General features: G+C 52.1%; 1 protein-coding gene across 1 annotated transcript in view; it reads right to left on the bottom strand.

Annotated features, from left to right (window-relative positions):
- Nucleotides 1-18,000, bottom strand: part of ANKRD13A (ankyrin repeat domain 13A) — a 116,578-nt gene that overhangs the window by 71,627 nt on the left and 26,951 nt on the right. The window contains exon 4 of the mRNA XM_075320054.1: nt 6,505-6,629. Within this exon, the coding sequence (XP_075176169.1) occupies nt 6,505-6,629 (125 nt within the window). The remainder of the gene's footprint in view (nt 1-6,504; nt 6,630-18,000) is intronic.

Genomic DNA, 18,000 nt, shown 5'->3' with positions numbered 1-18,000 from the left:
GTCCTAAGAGACGAGACCGTTACTAGAAGGCCACTTCCCGTGAAAAGCGGGAAGGGAGACATCTTTCAAAGGCTCGAAAGGCGGCATCTGGAGAGCAATTAGAACCTTGTTCAGATCTCAGGGCTCTAACGGCCGCTTGTACGGAGTGCTGAGAAGACAAACTCCCCGTAGGAACGTGCGTACCTGAGGAAGTCGTCGTTTCTGAAAAATACAGATAGCGCTGAGACTTGTCCCTAAAGGGAACTGAGCGACAACCCATTTTCCTACCTAGATTGCAGGAAGGAAGGAAACATAGACGATGCAACCGGCCAGGGAGAAACACCCTGCGCCGAGCACCGAGATAAGAATATCTTCCACGTCCTGTTCAAATGGAAGAATGGCCCTTGAGACAGCCAGTCTGATTGGTCTGGTAGTGCCCCCGGTTAGCCTACCGTGAGGCACCACAGAACCGAGTACCACAACATCCTCGGCCAATCTGTAGCGACGAGGATGGCGCGGCCGCAGTCGGTCTTGATCTAGCGCAGTACTCTGGGCAACAATGCCAGAGGTGGCACCTAAGGTAGCTGGAACTGCGACCAATGCTGAACTAAGGCGTTTGCCGCCAGAGCTCGATGATTGTGAAACCGTGCCATGAAGCTGGCACATTGTTGTTGTGCCGTGACGCCATTAGATCGACGTCCGGCCTCTGTCAGCGGCGCCAGATCTCCTGAAACCCGTCCGGGTGAGGAGACCATCCTCTTTCGGCCACACCTCAGCGACTTAGGAAGTCAGCTTCCTAGTTTCTACACTTGGGATGTGAATTGTGGATATGGTGGATGCCGTGTCTTCCACCCACATCAGAACCTGCCGGACTTCATGGAAGGCTTGCCGGTTGCGCGTTCTTCCTTGGTGGTTGATGTATGCCACCGCTGTGGAGCTGTCCGACTGAAGTCGGATATGCTTGCTTTCCAGCCGCTGTTGGAAGGTTTGTAGGGCAAGATACACTGCTCTGTGTTCAAGAACATTGATCTGAAGGGTGGACTCTTGCTGAGTCCACGTACCCTGAGCGCTGTAGTGGAGAGAAACTGCTCCCCACCCTGATAGACTCGCGTCTGTCGTAACTATCGCCCAGGATGGGGATAGGAAGGACCTTCTTTTTTAACCAAGAGGTGGGAAGAAGCCACCACCGTAGAGATTCCTTGGCCGCCTGAGAAAGAACGACGACTCTGTTGAGGGACGTCGACTCCTCGTCCCATTGGCGGAGAATGTCCCATTGTAGTGGACGCAGTAAAACTGCGCGAAAGGAACTGCCTCCATTGCTACCATCTTGCGTAGGAAGTGCATGAGGCGTCTCAATGTGTGCGACTGGTTCTTAAAGAAGAGCTTGCAGCCCGTAGTGAATGCTGTTTGTCTAGCGGAAGCTTCACTATCGCTGAGAGAGTAAGAAACTCTATGCCTAGATATGTTATCGATAGGGTCGGGGTCGGATCTGACTTTGAAAAGTTGATGATCCACCCAAAACTTTAGAGAGTCTCCAGCGCAACGTTCGGGCAGTGTTGGCATGTTTCCTAAGAGAGTGCCTTGACAAGTAGATCGTCTAAATACGGGATCACAGAGTGACTCTGAGAGTGCAGGACTGTGACTACTGCTGCCCTGACCTTGGCGAAGACCAGTGGGACTGTCGCTAGCCGGAAGGTAGAGCTACGAACAGAAGGTGTTCGTCTCCTATAACGAAGCGTAGACACGCTAGTGCTCTGGATCAATCGGCACGTGTGGATAAGCATCCTTGATGCCTAATGATGCTAGGAAATATCCTTGGGACCTTGAGGCGGAGTGATTCCATCCGGAACCGCCTGGTGTCCACGAGCTTGCTGAGCATTTTTAGATCCCGAACGGGATGGAACGGCCCGTTGTTATAGGTACCGCAAAGAATTTGGGGTAAAAACCGTGACCTTGTTCCTGAAGAGGAACGGGGGTCATCACTCTTTCTGCCTATAGAGTGCACCCTGTTTGCAGAAGAGCAGCGGCTCGGCCGGGAGGTGAGAAATTCTGAAGAATCGAGTTGGAGGACGAGAAGTGAGCTCTATCCTGTACCCGTGAGACAGAATGTCTCACACTCAATGGTCATTGACCTATGGCAGCTAAATATCGCCAAGGCGGGAGAGCCTGCTACCGACCGAGGCCGCAAGTCATGAGGAAGCCGCCTTGGAAGCGGGTTTTCAGACTGTCGATTTTTTGGGCGTGACTGAGCCCGCTAAGAATCTGAGCTCCTCTGATCCTTTTGAGTCCACATTGGACGAGGAAAAATGGGACCTGCCCGAGCCTCGAAAAGGCCGAAAACCCCGACTGCCTCTTGCTCTGTTGGGGTTTGTTGTGTCCGGGCTGAGGAAAGGATGAATCCTTACCCCTGGACTGTTTAATGGTTACATTCACCAAACAGTCGGTCAGCAGAAAAAAGGCAACTGGTAGGCAACCTTTTTTGGAAGCAGAATCTGCCTTCCATTCACTTAACGAGCAGACCAGGCTCTGCTTAAAAACACGGAGTAGCGGAGGCTACCGCCGCACGGTTCGCAGAGTCCAGGACAATCTGAATCGCGTAAGAAGCAAATGCAGACATTTGAGAGGTTAAGGATGCCACCTGCGGCACAGATGTACGTGTAACCGTGTCAATCTGTGTAAGACAAGCTGAAATAGCTTGGAGTGCCCCAAGGGAGAGAATGCCGGAGCCAACAGCAGTTCCATCTCCCACTGCAACTATGGATCTAGCTACAAGCCTGGAGATTGGAGGATGCCGCTTGAGACACTGGGTCCAGTCCCTGACCAAGTCAGGGGACAGGGATAACGTGTATCCTAAGCCGTTTGGAGAAGCGCATATCTGGATAAGCGTGGTGTTCCTGGACTGCCTCTCTGAAGGCAGAGTGGTCCAGAAAAATACGTGAAGCTGACTCCTCCACTGGAGGAGCTGTGAGAAATAACCCACATTCTATAGATGGACGCTATAAGATTATTTACTATGGCGTCACGATCAGGTGTATCCAGATTGAGAGCGGTCTCAGGATCAGAATCCTGAGCCGCTACTTCCGCCTCATTACACAGCGAGTCCTTCTGCTAGGACCCTGATGAAACCGAGGCCGCTCATAGTGAGCCCGCTTAGGCTGTCTGGGACTGACGTCCGTGCAGAGCCGTGACTCTGGGATGCGTGTGACATTCCCGGAGCTGTTAGTTGTTCACACTGAGGGGGGCCATGGATCAATGATTCAACAGTGCCCATATTGTGAGAGACATGTCCGGACTGCTAGGCTTCTAGTATCATAGCCATAGTCTCAGAAAAACTGTCAGTAAATACTGCAGACACCGTCCTCATCCCCTGGCCATTAGTGCATACAATGGGAGTCTATGTAACCTGCCGGCCGTATAGCCGTACATGCTGTACCAGCTGTATAGAAAAACATGTGGTTCTGCACCTTTGTTTTACACAGAGAATATGCTGATAACTCCTCCGCATAATCCAGGAGGGTATATACAACGTGCGACCAAACAGTGCAATGTATATAGTACAAGCATATCTATAAGTGCACTTCTGCACTAGTGGGGTTAGCACCACAGGTGCTGCTTAACGCCTGTTGCAGCGATTGTGTGACTATCAGAATGCCAGGGTCTTCCACACTTGTCTCTGTTCGTACAGAAACTGACACTAATGGCTGCCGGCGTCCTTGTAGAGAAGGAAGCCGTGGGCGTGCCTGAGAAAGTGCGGGAATCCGGATTCACAGTGCACACAGTGAGAGGGGTGGAGTATGCAAAACATACTCCAGCTCTCAGCGCTGCTGTGCTATGCAGCGTCACGCCCCTACCCTGACTGTCAGGGCTGTGGGCGGTAACGAAGGGAGACTAGGCCCAGAAGCCGGGGACTCGAGTTAACAGCGCGGCCGCCGTAAAAGCGCGGGCCGCGCTGAAGTCCCCGGCGCACCACAAGTGCCAGCCGCGCCGCAGTCCCAGCGGCCGGCGCGACCGATTCCTAGAAGTGGCCAGCGTCCCGCCCCTCTCCTGACTGGCAGGTCTGGGGGCGGGAACGAACGGAAGCAGGCCGCAAAAGCCGGGGACTCTAGTTATCAGCGCGGCCGCCGTAAAAGCGCGGGCCGCGCTGAAGTCCCCGGCGCACCACAAGTGCCAGCCGCGCCGCAGTCCCAGCGGCCGGCGCGACCGATGCCTAGAAGTGGCCAGCGTCCCGCCCCTCTCCTGACTGGCAGGTCTGGGGGCGGGAACGAACGGAAGCAGGCCGCAAAAGCCGGGGACTCTAGTTATCAGCGCGGCCGCCGTAAAAGCGCAGGCCGCGCTGAAGTCCCCGGCGCACTACAAGTGCCAGCCGCGCCGCAGTCCCAGCGGCCGGCGCGACCAATTCCCATAAGTGAGCCTGCTTCAGCGAAGCTGAATGAGGCCATGGCACAGGCGCCGCAGCGCTGATGTCCCCCGGCGCACTACAACACCCAGCATGCTGCGGTGTGAGCGCCAAATGCACGGGGACACAGAGTACCTTGAGGAAGCAGGGCCATGTCCCTGATGTACTCCGCTCCATCCAGCATCTTCTCCAGGGGCTGTAGATGGAGCACGGTCTCAGTGCCTGGAGACCGGTAAATCCCACTTCACCCAGAGCCCTGTAAAAAGGGATGGGGAAGGAATCAGCATGTGGGCTCCTGCCGCCGTACCCGCAATGGGTACCTCAACCTTACAAACACCTCCGACATACAGTGGGGTGAGAAGGGAGCATGCTGGGGACACTATATGTGTCCTCTTTTCTTCCATCCGACATAGTCAGCAGCTGCTGCTGACTAAAAAGTGGAGCTATGCGTGGATGTGTTGCCTCCTTCGCACAAAGCACAAAACTGGTGAGCCAGTGATCCCACTGGGGGTGTATAGCCAGAAGGGGAGGGGCCTTACACTTTTAAGTGTAATACTTTGTGTGGCCTCCAGAGGCAATAGCTATACACCCAATTGTCTGGGTCTCCCAATTAGGAGCGAAAAAGAAATTAAAAAAAAAAACATAAAAGTTCAAATCACCCCCCCCATTCGCCCCATTGAAAATTAAAGGGTTAAAAAAAATAATAAAAAATACACACACTTTTGGTATCGCCGTGCTCAGAAACGCCCGATCTATCAAAATATAAAATCAATTAATCTGGTCAGTATACGGCGTAGCGGCAAAAAAATTCCAAACGCCAAAACGACGTTTTTTTGTCGCCACAACTTTTGCGCAAAATGCAATAAGAGGCGATCAAAACGTAGCATCTGCGCAAAAATGGTACCGTTAAAAACGTCAGCTCGAGACGCAAAAAATAAGCCGTCACTGAGCCATAGATCCCGAAAAATAAGAACGCTACGGGTCACGGAATATGGCGTAAAACGTGTGCCACTTTTTTCGGACAAACTTCCGATTTTTTTTTAACCCCTTATATAAAAGTAAACCTATACATGTTTGGTGTCTATGAACTCGCACTGACCTGAGGCATCACACCCACACATCAATTTTACCATATAGTGAACACCGTGAATAAAATCTCAAAAACCATAGTGCTATCGCACTTTTTGCAATTTTTCTGCATTTGGAATTTTTATGCCGTTTTCCAGTACACTATATGGTAAAACTGATGGTTTCATTTAAAATTACAGCTCGTTCCGCAAAAATGAGCCCTCACATGACCATATTGACTGAAAAATAAAAAAGTTACGTCTCTCAGAAAAAGAATGGCGAAAAAAAAAACGGAAAGGGAAAAAAAAAAAAAAATAAAAAAAAAAAAATCGGCCGGTCGTGAAGGGGTTAAACTGGCCACAGTGTGTTTTAAATGATGCTTTGTGCATCACTAACAATGTTAAAAAAAAAAAAAAAAAAAAAAAAACCTGCCCCAATGTCATAGCAAGCTCTCGTGTGCACTGAATCTGGGTGTACGTCCCCAGATTTGTTATGCGATGCGAGCATGCTCGGGCTGCTGACATCACTTCAGGAGCCTGTATGCTTAGTGCGTCCTTAGCTCTTCCTACCCTGTATCAATAAGAGGGACGCGCTAAGTGTGCGCGCTCCTGCAGTGAGATCAGCAGCCCGAGCATGCGAACGTCATAAATTTGAGGACGTACACCCAGAGTCAGTGTGCATGCAGAGAAAACATTGATTTTATCAAAATTACATAAAACAGCTCAGTAAGGGACATCGCTGGAATCAGGGTCTCTGTCTCTACATTATGCTGCTCCCAGATGGAGGAGCAAAAACCTGGTGACAGATTCCCTTTAAGAGTGAGGCACTTGGGAAGGTGATACACAATTTTTTAGAGTACATTTATATTGGGTGGTAATGTGACGTAAAGGTGCAACTTTACAAGTGCAAGAAGAAAACAAAACAAAAACAAAAACCTGTAAAAAACTATAAAAATAAAATTGAAATGCTTTAAAGTGATGTATCAGGCCAGGTTTACAAATAATGGTCGCAGTGTTGACCTGGCCCTACAGCATGTTTTTGCAAGAATAAGATCAGGTCACCTCCAGCGTTTTCTTCAGTAGTTCCGGTACTCCTCCAAGGGCTGTGGATGCCTTGTGAAATTCCCGATACTGCAGAACCATCTGCACCATCTCTGGGTCTCCTGTGCTGACTGCTTCATGCAAAACTGGAGGTTAAAATGTACAGGAACATTACAAGATGAATACATAGGGTCTATGAAGGCTGAACATTACTTCACAAGCAGGTGGGTCATACAAGGTGGACCACTGTAAATATTCCATTATAATCAGCTCCAAATATATGTACAAAGAAACTTTGTAATATATCTCAGAGAAATAACATTCTGCCCCACTTACGAGCCACTATTCTTCCCTGCTACCTCCTGAACTGTGAAAAACTGCTAAAATCTTACTCAAGACAAGACTGTTATCCCTACAAGTGTTCAAACTGTCTCTCCAGGAAAGGAGACAAACTCTAGCGCAGCGCCACCTATTGGAAGTAGCGATCCTAAAAGTCAAATGTGGACTTTTAACAATCCTTTGCATATGACTTAGGATATATAAGCCAGATCAGAATCCCAATTTGCAGACACGGTGTTTCGAGGTGCTTGCCCCTCGTCAGTGCAAAGTATGGGGGTGTCTGATCTGGCTCATGAGAAGCTTTGTGGGGACCACGGGGGAACACTATTCTCCTTAAGGAGACTTTGCAAGCCAGTGGTAAGCTGTCTGCTCAGTATAGGTTTATAGATGGAAGAGAAACCGAAATACAGGGGAAGGCAGAGAACACCCCGTTGCTGACGCAGAAGGATGTTGCATGCTGATGTTGTTTCATGCGGTTTGCTACATAAAGACAGGATAGCAGAAATAACATGTCTCCGTGTAATATTCACCCACTAGCTCAGAGACAAAAGAAGGGAATTTTGTTTACTTACCGTAAATTCCTTTTCTTCTAGCTCCTATTGGGAGACCCAGACAATTGGGTGTATAGCTTCTGCCTCCGGAGGCCACACAAAGTATTACACTTTAAAAAGTGTAACCCCTCCCCTCTGCTATACACCCTCCCGTGCATCACGGGCCCATCAGTTTTGGTGCCAAAGCAGGAAGGAGGAAACTTATAAATTGGTCTAAGGTAAATTCAATCCGAAGGATATTCGGAGAACTGAAACCATGAACCAAAGAACAATGAACATGAACAACATGTGTACACAAAAAAAAAAACAGCCCGAAGGGAACAGGGGCGGGTGCTGGGTCTCCCAATAGGAGCTAGAAGAAAAGGAATTTACGGTAAGTAAACAAAATTCCCTTCTTCTTTGTCGCTCCATTGGGAGACCCAGACAATTGGGATGTCCAAAAGCAATCCCTGGGTGGGTAAAAGAATACCTCGATAAAAAAGAGCCGAAAAAACGGCCTCTTCTTACAGGTGTGCAACTGCCGCCTGAAGGACTCGCCTACCTAGGGCGGCATCTGCCGAAGCATATGCATGCACCTGATAGTGTTTTGTAAAAGTGTGCAGACTCGACCAGGTAGCCGCCTGACACACCTGCTGAGCCGTAGCCTGGTGCCGCAATGCCCAGGACGCACCTACGGCTCTGGTAGAATGGGCTTTCAGCCCTGAAGGAATCGGAAGCCCAGAGGAACGGTAGGCTTCAAGAATCGGTTCCTTGATCCATCTAGCCAAGGTTGACTTGGAAGCCTGCGACCCCTTACGCTGGCCAGCGACAAGGACAAAGAGTGCATCAGAACGGCGCAGGGGCGCCGTGCGTGAAATGTAGAGCCTGAGTGCTCTCACGAGATCTAACAAGTGCAAATCCTTTTCACATTGGTGAACTGGATGAGGGCAAAAGGAAGGTAAGGAGATATCCTGATTGAGATGAAAAGGGGATACCACCTTAGGGAGAAATTCCGGAACCGGACGCAGAACCACCTTGTCCTGGTGGAACACCAGGAAGGGGGCTTTGCATGACAGTGCAGCCAGCTCCGACACTCTCCGAAGTGATGTGACTGCCACTAGGAAGACCACCTTTTGTGAAAGGCGTGAAAGAGAAATCTCTCTCATTGGCTCGAAAGGTGGTTTCTGAAGAGCCGTTAGCACCCTGTTCAGATCCCAAGGTTCTAGCGGACGCTTGTAAGGAGGGACTATGTGACAAACTCCCTGCAGGAACGTGCGGACCTGCGGAAGCCTGGCTAGACGCTTTTGAAAAAACACAGATAGCGCCGATACTTGTCCCTTAAGGGAGCCGAGAGACAAACCCTTTTCCAGTCCGGATTGAAGGAAGGACAGAAAAGTGGGCAAGGCAAATGGCCAGGGAGAAAAACCCTGATCAGAGCACCAGGATAAGAAGATTCTCCACGTCCTGTGGTAGATCTTGGCGGACGTTGGTTTCCTGGCCTGTCTCATAGTGGCAATGACCTCTTGAGATAACCCTGAAGACGCTAGGATCCAGGACTCAATGGCCACACAGTCAGGTTGAGGGCCGCAGAATTCAGATGGAAAAATGGCCCTTGAGACAGTAAGTCTGGACGGTCTGGCAGTGCCCACGGTTGACCCACCGTGAGATGCCACAGATCTGGGTACCACGACCTCCTCGGCCACTCTGGGGCGATGAGGATGGCGCGGCTGCAGTCGGACCTGATCTTGCGTAATACTCTGGGCAGTAGGGCCAGAGGAGGAAATACATAAGGCAGTCGAAACTGCGACCAATCCTGAACTAGCGCGTCTGCTGCCAGAGCTTTGTGATCTTGAGACCGTGCCATGAATGCCGGGACCTTGTTGTTGTGCCGGGACGCCATTAGGTCGACGTCCAGCTTCCCCCAGCGGCAACAGATCTCTTGAAACACTTCTGGGTGAAGAGACCATTCCCCTGCATCCATGCCCTGGCGACTGAGAAAGTCTGCTTCCCAGTTTTCTACGCCCGGGATGTGAACTGCGGAGATGGTGGAGGCGGTGGCTTCCACCCACAGCAGAATCCGCCGCACTTCCTGGAAGGCTTGCCGACTGCGTGTGCCGCCTTGGTGGTTGATGTATGCCACCGCCGTGGCGTTGTCCGACTGAATTCGGATCTGCCTGCCCTCCAGCCACGGCTGGAACGCCTTTAGGGCTAGATACACTGCCCTTATCTCCAGAACATTGATCTGCACGGAGGACTCTGGCTGAGTCCAGGTACCCTGAGCCCTGTGGTGGAGGAAGACCGCTCCCCACCCTGACAGACTCGCATCCGTCGTGACCACCGCCCAGGATGGGGGCAGAAATGATTTCCCCTTCGACAAAGACGTGGAAAGAAGCCACCACTGAAGAGAGGCCTTGGCTGTCCGAGACAGGGAGACGTTCCTGTCGAGAGACGTCGACTTCCTGTCCCATTTTCGGAGAATGTCCCATTGAAGTGGACGCAGATGAAACTGCGCAAATGGAACTGCCTCCATTGCCGCCACCATCTTCCCTAGGAAGTGCATGAGGCGTCTCAAGGGGTGCGACTGGGCTCGAAGGAGAGATTGCACCCCTGTCCGTAGTGAACGTTGTTTGTCCAGCGGAAGTTTCACTATCGCTGAGAGAGTGTGAAACTCCATCCCGAGATATGTCAGCGATTGGGTCGGAGTCAATTTTGACTTTGGGAAATTGATGATCCACCCGAATCTCTGGAGAGTCTCCAGAGCAATGTTCAGGCTGTGTTGGCATGCCACCTGAGAGGGGGCCTTGACCAGGAGATCGTCTAAGTAAGGGATCACCGAGTGTCCCTGCGAGTGCAGGACCGCTACCACTGTTGCCATGACCTTGGTGAAGACCCGAGGGGCTGTCGCCAGGCCAAAGGGCAGCGCCACGAACTGAAAGTGTTCGTCCCCGATGGCGAAACGCAGGAAGCGCTGATGCTCTGGTGCAATCGGCACGTGGAGATAAGCATCTCTGATGTCGATTGATGCTAGGAAGTCTCCTTGGGACATCGAGGCGATGACGGAGCGGAGGGATTCCATCCGGAACCGCCTGGCGTTCACATGTTTGTTGAGCAGCTTGAGGTCCAGGACGGGACGGAAAGATCCGTCCTTTTTTGGCACTACAAACAAGTTGGAGTAGAAACCTTGACCCCATTGCTGAAGGGGAACCGGGATCACCACTCCTTCTGTTTTCAGAGTGCTCACCGCCTGAAGAAGAGCATCGGCTCGCTCGGGGGGCGGAGATGTTCTGAAGAAACGAGTCGGAGGACGAGAGCGGAATTCTATCCTGTAACCGTGAGACAGAATGTCTCTCACCCATCGGTCTTGGACATGTGGCAACCAGGCGTCGCAAAAGCGGGAGAGCCTGCCACCGACCGAGGATGCAGTTTGGGGAGGCCGAAAGTCATGAGGAGGCCGCTTTGGGAGCGGTTCCTCCGGCGGTCTTTTTAGGACGTGACTTAGACCGCCATGAGTCAGAGTTCCTCTGACCCTTCTGTGGCCTGTTGGACGAGGAGAATTGAGACTTGGCTGAGGTCCGAAAGGACCGAAATCTCGATTGTACCTTCCTTTGTGGAGGTCTGTTGGGTTTGGACTGGGGCAAGGACGATTCCTTTCCCTTGGATTGTTTAATGATTTCATCCAATTGCTCGCCAAACAGGCGGTCGCCAGAAAATGGCAAACCGGTTAAGAACTTCTTGGAAGCAGAGTCTGCCTTCCATTCACGTAGCCACATAGCCCTGCGGACTGCCACCGAATTGGCGGATGCTACCGCCGTACGGCTCGCAGAGTCCAGGACAGCATTCATGGCGTAGGATGCAAACGCCGACGCCTGAGAGGTTAAGGACACAACCTGCGGAGTAGAGGCACGTGTAACTGCATTAATCTCAGACTGACAAGCTGAGATAGCTTGGAGTGCCCATACGGCTGCAAATGCCGGAGCAAAAGACGCGCCTATAGCCTCATAGATGGATTTCATCAGGAGCTCTATCTGCCTGTCAGTGGCATCCTTGAGTGATGCACTATCTGCCACTGGAACTATGGATCTAGCCGCCAGTCTGGAGACTGGAGGATCCACCTTGGGACACTGAGCCCAACCCTTGACTACGTCAGGGGGAAAGGGATAACGTGTGTCATTAAGGCGCTTAGTAAAGCGCTTATCTGGAAAAGCTCGGTGTTTCTGGACTGTATCTCTGAAGTCGGAGTGATCAAGAAATGCACTCCGTGCTCGTTTAGGAAACCTAAAATGGAATTTCTCCTGCTTAGAAGCGGACTCCTCAATCTGAGGAGTTGGAGGAGAAAGATCTAACACCTGATTGATGGACGCTATAAGGTCATTTACTATGGCGTCCCCTTCAGGTGTATCAAGGTTGAGAGCGGCGTCAGAATCAGAGCCCTGATCTGCCACCTCCGCTTCATCTTCCAGAGATTCCTCATGCTGAGACCCTGAACACTGTGATGAAGTCGAGGGAAGCTCCCGGCGAGCCCGCTTAGCTGGCCTGGGACTGCGGTCCGTGTCATAGTCCTCACCGTGGGAGCTATGAGTCGCCCCAGGAGCACTGTGCTGCTCCAACCTAGGGGGGCCTGGGGACAATGATTCAACAGTGCCCGGGATCTGTGTTACTAGTCTGGACTGCAAAGCCTCTAGAATCTTAGCAGACCATCTATCCATAGACTCAGAAAGTTTGTCAGCAAATACTGCAAACTCTGTCCCTGTCACCTGGACAGTGGCAGCCGACTGTTCTACCTGGGCCGAGGGTCCCACCAGTGGCAAAGGCTCCGGCTGAGTGAGTGTCACAGGGGCCGAGCATTGCACACAATGAGGATAGGTGGAACCTGCAGGTAGCATAGCCGCACATGAGGTACAGGTTGCAAAGTAAACCTGTGCCCTGGCACCCTTGCTTTTTTCGGACGACATGCTGTTGTCTCCTTTTAGAGCAATCAGAGAGGGTATATAGCCAAGGCAACAGTGCGGCCGTACAGAGTAAATGTATACAAAATAAGGATATAAATATACACTTCTGCACCCAGGGGAGCAAGCACCTAGTAACAGGTGCTGCTTACCGACTGCCCTCAGCGTTTGTGTGACCACCAGATTCCCTGCCTGGGCTCCCAGCGCTGTTGGAGCTCGTCTCTGAAGATCCCCAGAGTCAGCCGTGCTGCTAGTAATGGCTGCTAGCGTTCTGAGAGGAAGAGGGAGCCGTGGGCGTGCACTAAAAAGTGCGGGAATCTGGTGCCCCACTGTACACAGTGAGGGGGGAGGAGGATACAAACTATGCTCCTGCCCTCAGCGCTGACGTTCCGTGCAGCGTCCCGCCCTTACTCCTGACTGGCAGGCCCGGGGGCGGGAATATGCGGCACTAGGCCGCAAAAGCCGGGGACTCGAGTTATAAGCGCGGCCGGCAAACAAGCGCGGCCAGCGCGGTAGTCCCGGCGCACCAACACACCCAGCAGCTGCTGCAGCGTGTATCAAACAGGCGCTCTATGCGCCGTCCCCAAGGGGACCCAGAGTACCTCAGTAGCAGGGCCATGTCCCTGACGATACCTGGGCTCCTGTCCAGCAGATTCCCCCAGGGGCTGCGGAGGGAGCGCGGTCCCAGTGCCTGGAGACAGTTTAGGATCCCACTTCACCCAGAGCCCCTAAGGGATGGGGAAGGAAAACAGCATGTGGCTCCTGCCTGTGTACCCGCAATGGGTACCTCAACCTTAACAGCACCGCCGACTCAGAGTGGGGTGAGAAGGGAGCATGCCGGGAGCCCTGTAATGGGCCCTCTTTTCTTCCATCCGATATAGTCAGCAGCTGCTGCCGACTAACTTGTGGAGCTTGCGTGCATGTGTGCCTCCTTCAACACAAAACATAAAAACTGATGGGCCCGTGCTGCACGGGAGGGTGTATAGCAGAGGGGAGGGGTTACACTTTTTAAAGTGTAATACTTTGTGTGGCCTCCGGAGGCAGAAGCTATACACCCAATTGTCTGGGTCTCCCAATGGAGCGACAAAGAAATGAAAGATAGTTATCAGAGGGGAAAACTTATTAAAAACGCACCTACTATGCAATGGGCACAAATTGTGTTATTTCTAACATAAGGGGCTAATTCTGAAAAGTTTAATAATCTCTAAAAACTTATTTCCCTGAAAGTCAACACTACTAAAATCAGTGAAATAAATCAAAACAAGCATTACATAAAAACTGTCACCACATTAAAAGTAGTGTGCATTGAGAGGACATCAATTAAGGCATCTGACTATGGGCAGCACAGAAATATTCTATCACAGCGCATCTATTCAAATTAAAAAGGGAAATCGGTCAGCAGGTTTTTTGCTATGTAATCTGAAGGCAGCATGTTGCAAAGGTTAAAAAACGGATTTTTGTGTACTCACCGTAAAATCGTTTTCTCTTAGCCATCATTGGGGGACACAGGACCATGGGTGTTATGCTGCCTATCCATAGGAGGACACTAAGTAGATGCAAAAAAGCATTAGCTCCTCCTCTGCAGTATACACCCCCAGGCCAGGCCAGGCCACCTCAGATTTAGTACACAAGCAGTAGGAGAAAAAAAAACAAAAAAAAAAAAAAAAAAAAACACACAGTAAAAACTTCTCAACGGAGGAACATGAGAAAAGAAGAGTCATAACCAAATAAGGTACTGAGAGAACCAAGGCCCAACAGGGCAACAGGGTGGGTGCTGTGCCCCCCAATGATGGCTAAGAGAAAACAATTTTACGGTGAGTACACAAAAATCCGTTTTTCTCTGACGCCTCATTGGGGGACACAGGACCATGGGACGTCCTAAAGCAGTCCATGGGTGGGAAAAATAAAAGAAGACAACACAACCCAAGGACTAGGAACCAATCCCAGACAGCCTGGAGCGCCTACTGAGAGAGGTGCTGTACTGCCGTTTGCAGAATTTTCCTACCCAGATTTGCCTCAGATGAAACCTGGGTATGGACTCTGTAATGCTTTGAAAACGTATGTAGGCTAGACCAGGTCGCAGCCTCACACATCTGTTCCACTGAAGCCTGATGCCGAATGGCCCACAAAGCACCAACTGCTCGCGTGGAATGATCCCGCAGCCCACTAGGAATGGGCTTGAGTTGCAAGCGGTAGACTTCCTGTATCGCAGAGCGAATTCAGCGAGCCAGAGTTGCCTTTGAAGCTGCCTGTCCCTTCTTAGGCCCCTCAGGAATGACGAACAAAGAGTCCGTTTTCCTAAAGGGGGCTGTCCTGGATATGTAATATCTGAGAGCTCTGATGAGGTCTAACGAATGCAGAGACCTTTCCACCCTATGAACTGGGTGTGGACAGAAGGAAGGCAGAACAATGTCCTCGTTCAAATGAAATGGGGAAGGAACCTTTGGAAGAAAAATCCGGAAGGGGGCGCAGAACCACCTTGTCCTGGTGAAAGATCAGAAAATGCTGGCGGCAAGAGAGTGCTGCCAGCTCCGAAACCCGTCTGATGGACGTAATTGCCACCAGGAATGTTACCTTCCAGGACAGAAGAGCAAGGGAGGATTCCTTGAGAGGTTCAAAGGGAGACCTCTGGAGACCGTCCAGAACGAGATTGCGGTCCCATGGGTCCAGCGGCCGTTTGTACGGGGAAACTAGATGGGAAACGCCCTGGAGGAAGGCCTTGACTTGCGGTTTTTGAGCCAGGCGGCATTGGTAGAAGATTGAGAGCGCTGAAACCTGCCCTTTAAAGGAAACTGAGAGCCAACCCCGCTTGCAAGCCAGACTGCAGAAAGTCGAGAACTTTGGGGATGGCCAGAGGCATAGGCTGGACGTTAGTTTCCCTGCACCATGAAAGGAAGATTTTCCACGTACGGTGGTAAATGCGGGATGAAGCAGGCTTTCGGGCGCTGATCATGGTGGCGTAACCGCAGGGGAGAATCCCGCTCTCGTTAATACCCAGGTCTCAATGGCCATGCCGTCAGCTTCAGGGCTCTGGATTTCTGATGGGAAATGGGCCCCTGGGTCAGCAAGTCTGGGATGTCTGGAAGGCGCTATGGTACGTCTGCGAGCATTTGTACTAATTCGGCGTACCAGGCGCGCCTGGGCCAGTCCGGTGCTATCAGTATCACCGGGACTCCCTCTGCCTTGATCTTCCTGATTACCCGCGGCAGCAGGGGTAGAGGTGGAAATATGTAAGGCAGGCGGAAGTGGTGCCAGGAGCAGACTATAGCATCCACGCCGATGGACAGCTGAGGATCTTGTGGGCCTCGAGATAAGCCCCCTGGTGCCCCCCTGCCGATTGATATAGGCTACAGCTGTCGCATTGTCCGATTGGACTCGAATCTGACGACCCGCTAGCAGAGGGCAGAACGCCCTGAGCGCGAGGAAGATCGCGCGGATTTCCAGGATGTTTATGGGTAGGGAAGACTCCTGGGGCGTCCAACGTCCTTGAGCAGTGTGGTGCCGGTACACTGCTCCCCAGCTTAGGAGGCTGGCGTCCGTGGTCAGGACCAGCCAGTTCACTGGGAGAAAAGATCTCCCCTTCGATGGGGATGAGGACCGAAGCCACCAGCGGAGTGCATACCTGACTGAAGGCGTCAGGCGAAGATGTTTGTCCAGGGAGAAGGGGCTCTTGTCCCAGGCAGCTAGAAGGGCTAGCTGCAGTGGGCAGAGGTGCAGTTGAGCAAAAGGTACTGCCTCCATAGCCGCCACCATCCTGCCGAGCACCTTCATGCTGAATCGAATGGAGCGAGACGGAGGACGTAGAAGGCAGCGTACCGCTTGTTGAAGAGCGATCGCCTTGTCCTGAGGGAGAAGGATCAAGCCCCGACGGGTGTCCAGGGACATGCCCAGGAAGGTGATGGATCGTGCTGGTACCGGGGAGGATTTGTCTAGATTCAGTAGCCAACCTAAGTGGGATAGGGTGTCCACAGTGATCTGTATGCTGGTTGAGCAGACGCGGAAGGAGGGGGCCTTGATGAGGAGGTCGTCCAAGTAAGGGAGAACGACTACTCCCCTGGCGTGAAGGACGCTCATGGCGGCCGCATTGACTTTGGTGAAGACCCTTGGCGCGGTGGCAAGGCCGAAGGGTAGGGCTACGAATTGCAAATGGGAGTACTGAACCGCGAAGCGGAGGAACTTTTGGTGATCTAGAGCGATGGGTATGTGGAGGTACGTGTCCTTGATATCTATGGAGGCGAGGAATTCCCCTTCGACCATGGATACAATAATGGACCTTAGGGACTCCATTCTGAATCTCCGTACGTGCACATGTTTGTTCAGGTGTTTGAGGTCCAGGATGAGTCGAACTGACCCATCCTTTTTGGGGACCACAAAGAGGTTGGAATAAAAACCCCTGAACTTCTCGTCGTCCAGGACAGGTATTATCACTCCTGCTGTTTGGAGCGAGTAGATTGCTGAGAAAGAGGCCTCGCATCGTTTTCGAGTCTTGGTTGGGGGGGGGGGGGGGGGTGTTGAGAGTTGGAACCGACTCGGGGGTCGGGTCCGAAATTCTATGTGGTAACCGGAAGACACAAGGTCTCGCACCCATTTGTCATCTGAGGCAGCAGCCCAGATGTGTTGAAAGAGCCGCAGTCGACCTCCTACAATGAGTGTGTCTTCCGGGGCGCCGAAGGAGTCATGGGGGGGGGGGGGGGGAAACGTCGTGGACGAGTCTCCCTAGTCCTGGACTATTTCGGTCTAGGCTGCCATGACGAAGTGGGTTTCGGGGAGAGCTGAGGTCGGTCCCTGCGTAGTCCGCGGCTAGTGGCGGGGACAGCGTGGGATGTCGAGCAACCAAATGAGTTCCGAAAGGAGCGAAACGAGGACTGTGAACGTCTGGTGAAGGTCGTCCTGGGCTTCAGCTGGGGAAGGGAGGTACTTTTTCCTCCCGTGGCGTCAGAAATGAGCTTGTCCAGACGTTCGCCAAACAATCGGTCTGGAAAAAAGGGAAGGCCCGTGAGAGACTTCTTGGAGGCAGAGTCCGCTCGCCGTTGTCGGAGCCAGAGAGCTCTACAGATGGCTATGGTATTTGAGGCGGCAAAAGCTGCGCAGGTAGCAGCATCAATCGAGGCCTGCATGAGGTACTCCGCCGTAGCGGCAATTTGAGCTGTTACCTCTGTGAAGGTATGAGGGAACTGGGATTCCTCAAGCGAAGTGTTAAGGGATTCTGCCCAGACTAATATTGCCTTTGCGACCCACACAGAGGCAAAGGAGGGCAAGAGGGAGGAACCCGCAGCCTCAAAAGGCAGAGCGGGCGATGTGCTCCACCTGTCTGTCTGTCGGGGGTGTTCGACCCTTAGGGGCAGGTGAGGCAAAAGGGTACCGGGACTCCATGAGTTTACGGTTACTGAAGCACCGGTCAGGCTTCTCCCTTTGCTTTGTGAGGATATCCTGAAACTCTGGGTGATCAGCGAAAACCTTTTGGGGTTTCCTTGCCCTCTTAAAGGAGACCACATGGTCAGTGGTAGTGGATGGGGGATCCTCCACATGCAGAGTTTGGTTGATTGCTGCTATAAGGGAGTCTATTGCAGTTTGATCATCTGGGGAGGATGAAACCAAGGAATCCTCCTGGTACAAACAGCATTCTCCCTCCTCCAGCTCTTCAGAAGCCGTGGAGCGTGTGGGAGAGCCTGCCCTGTGTGCGCCTAAAGGAGAGCCATGGG

This window comes from Anomaloglossus baeobatrachus, chromosome 1, assembly GCF_048569485.1.
Source record: "Anomaloglossus baeobatrachus isolate aAnoBae1 chromosome 1, aAnoBae1.hap1, whole genome shotgun sequence".
In the NCBI taxonomy this organism is placed as follows: Eukaryota; Metazoa; Chordata; class Amphibia; order Anura; family Aromobatidae; genus Anomaloglossus; species Anomaloglossus baeobatrachus.
The sequence above is the reverse complement of the archived record's forward strand: the minus strand, read 5'-3'. Positions and strand labels throughout refer to the sequence as shown.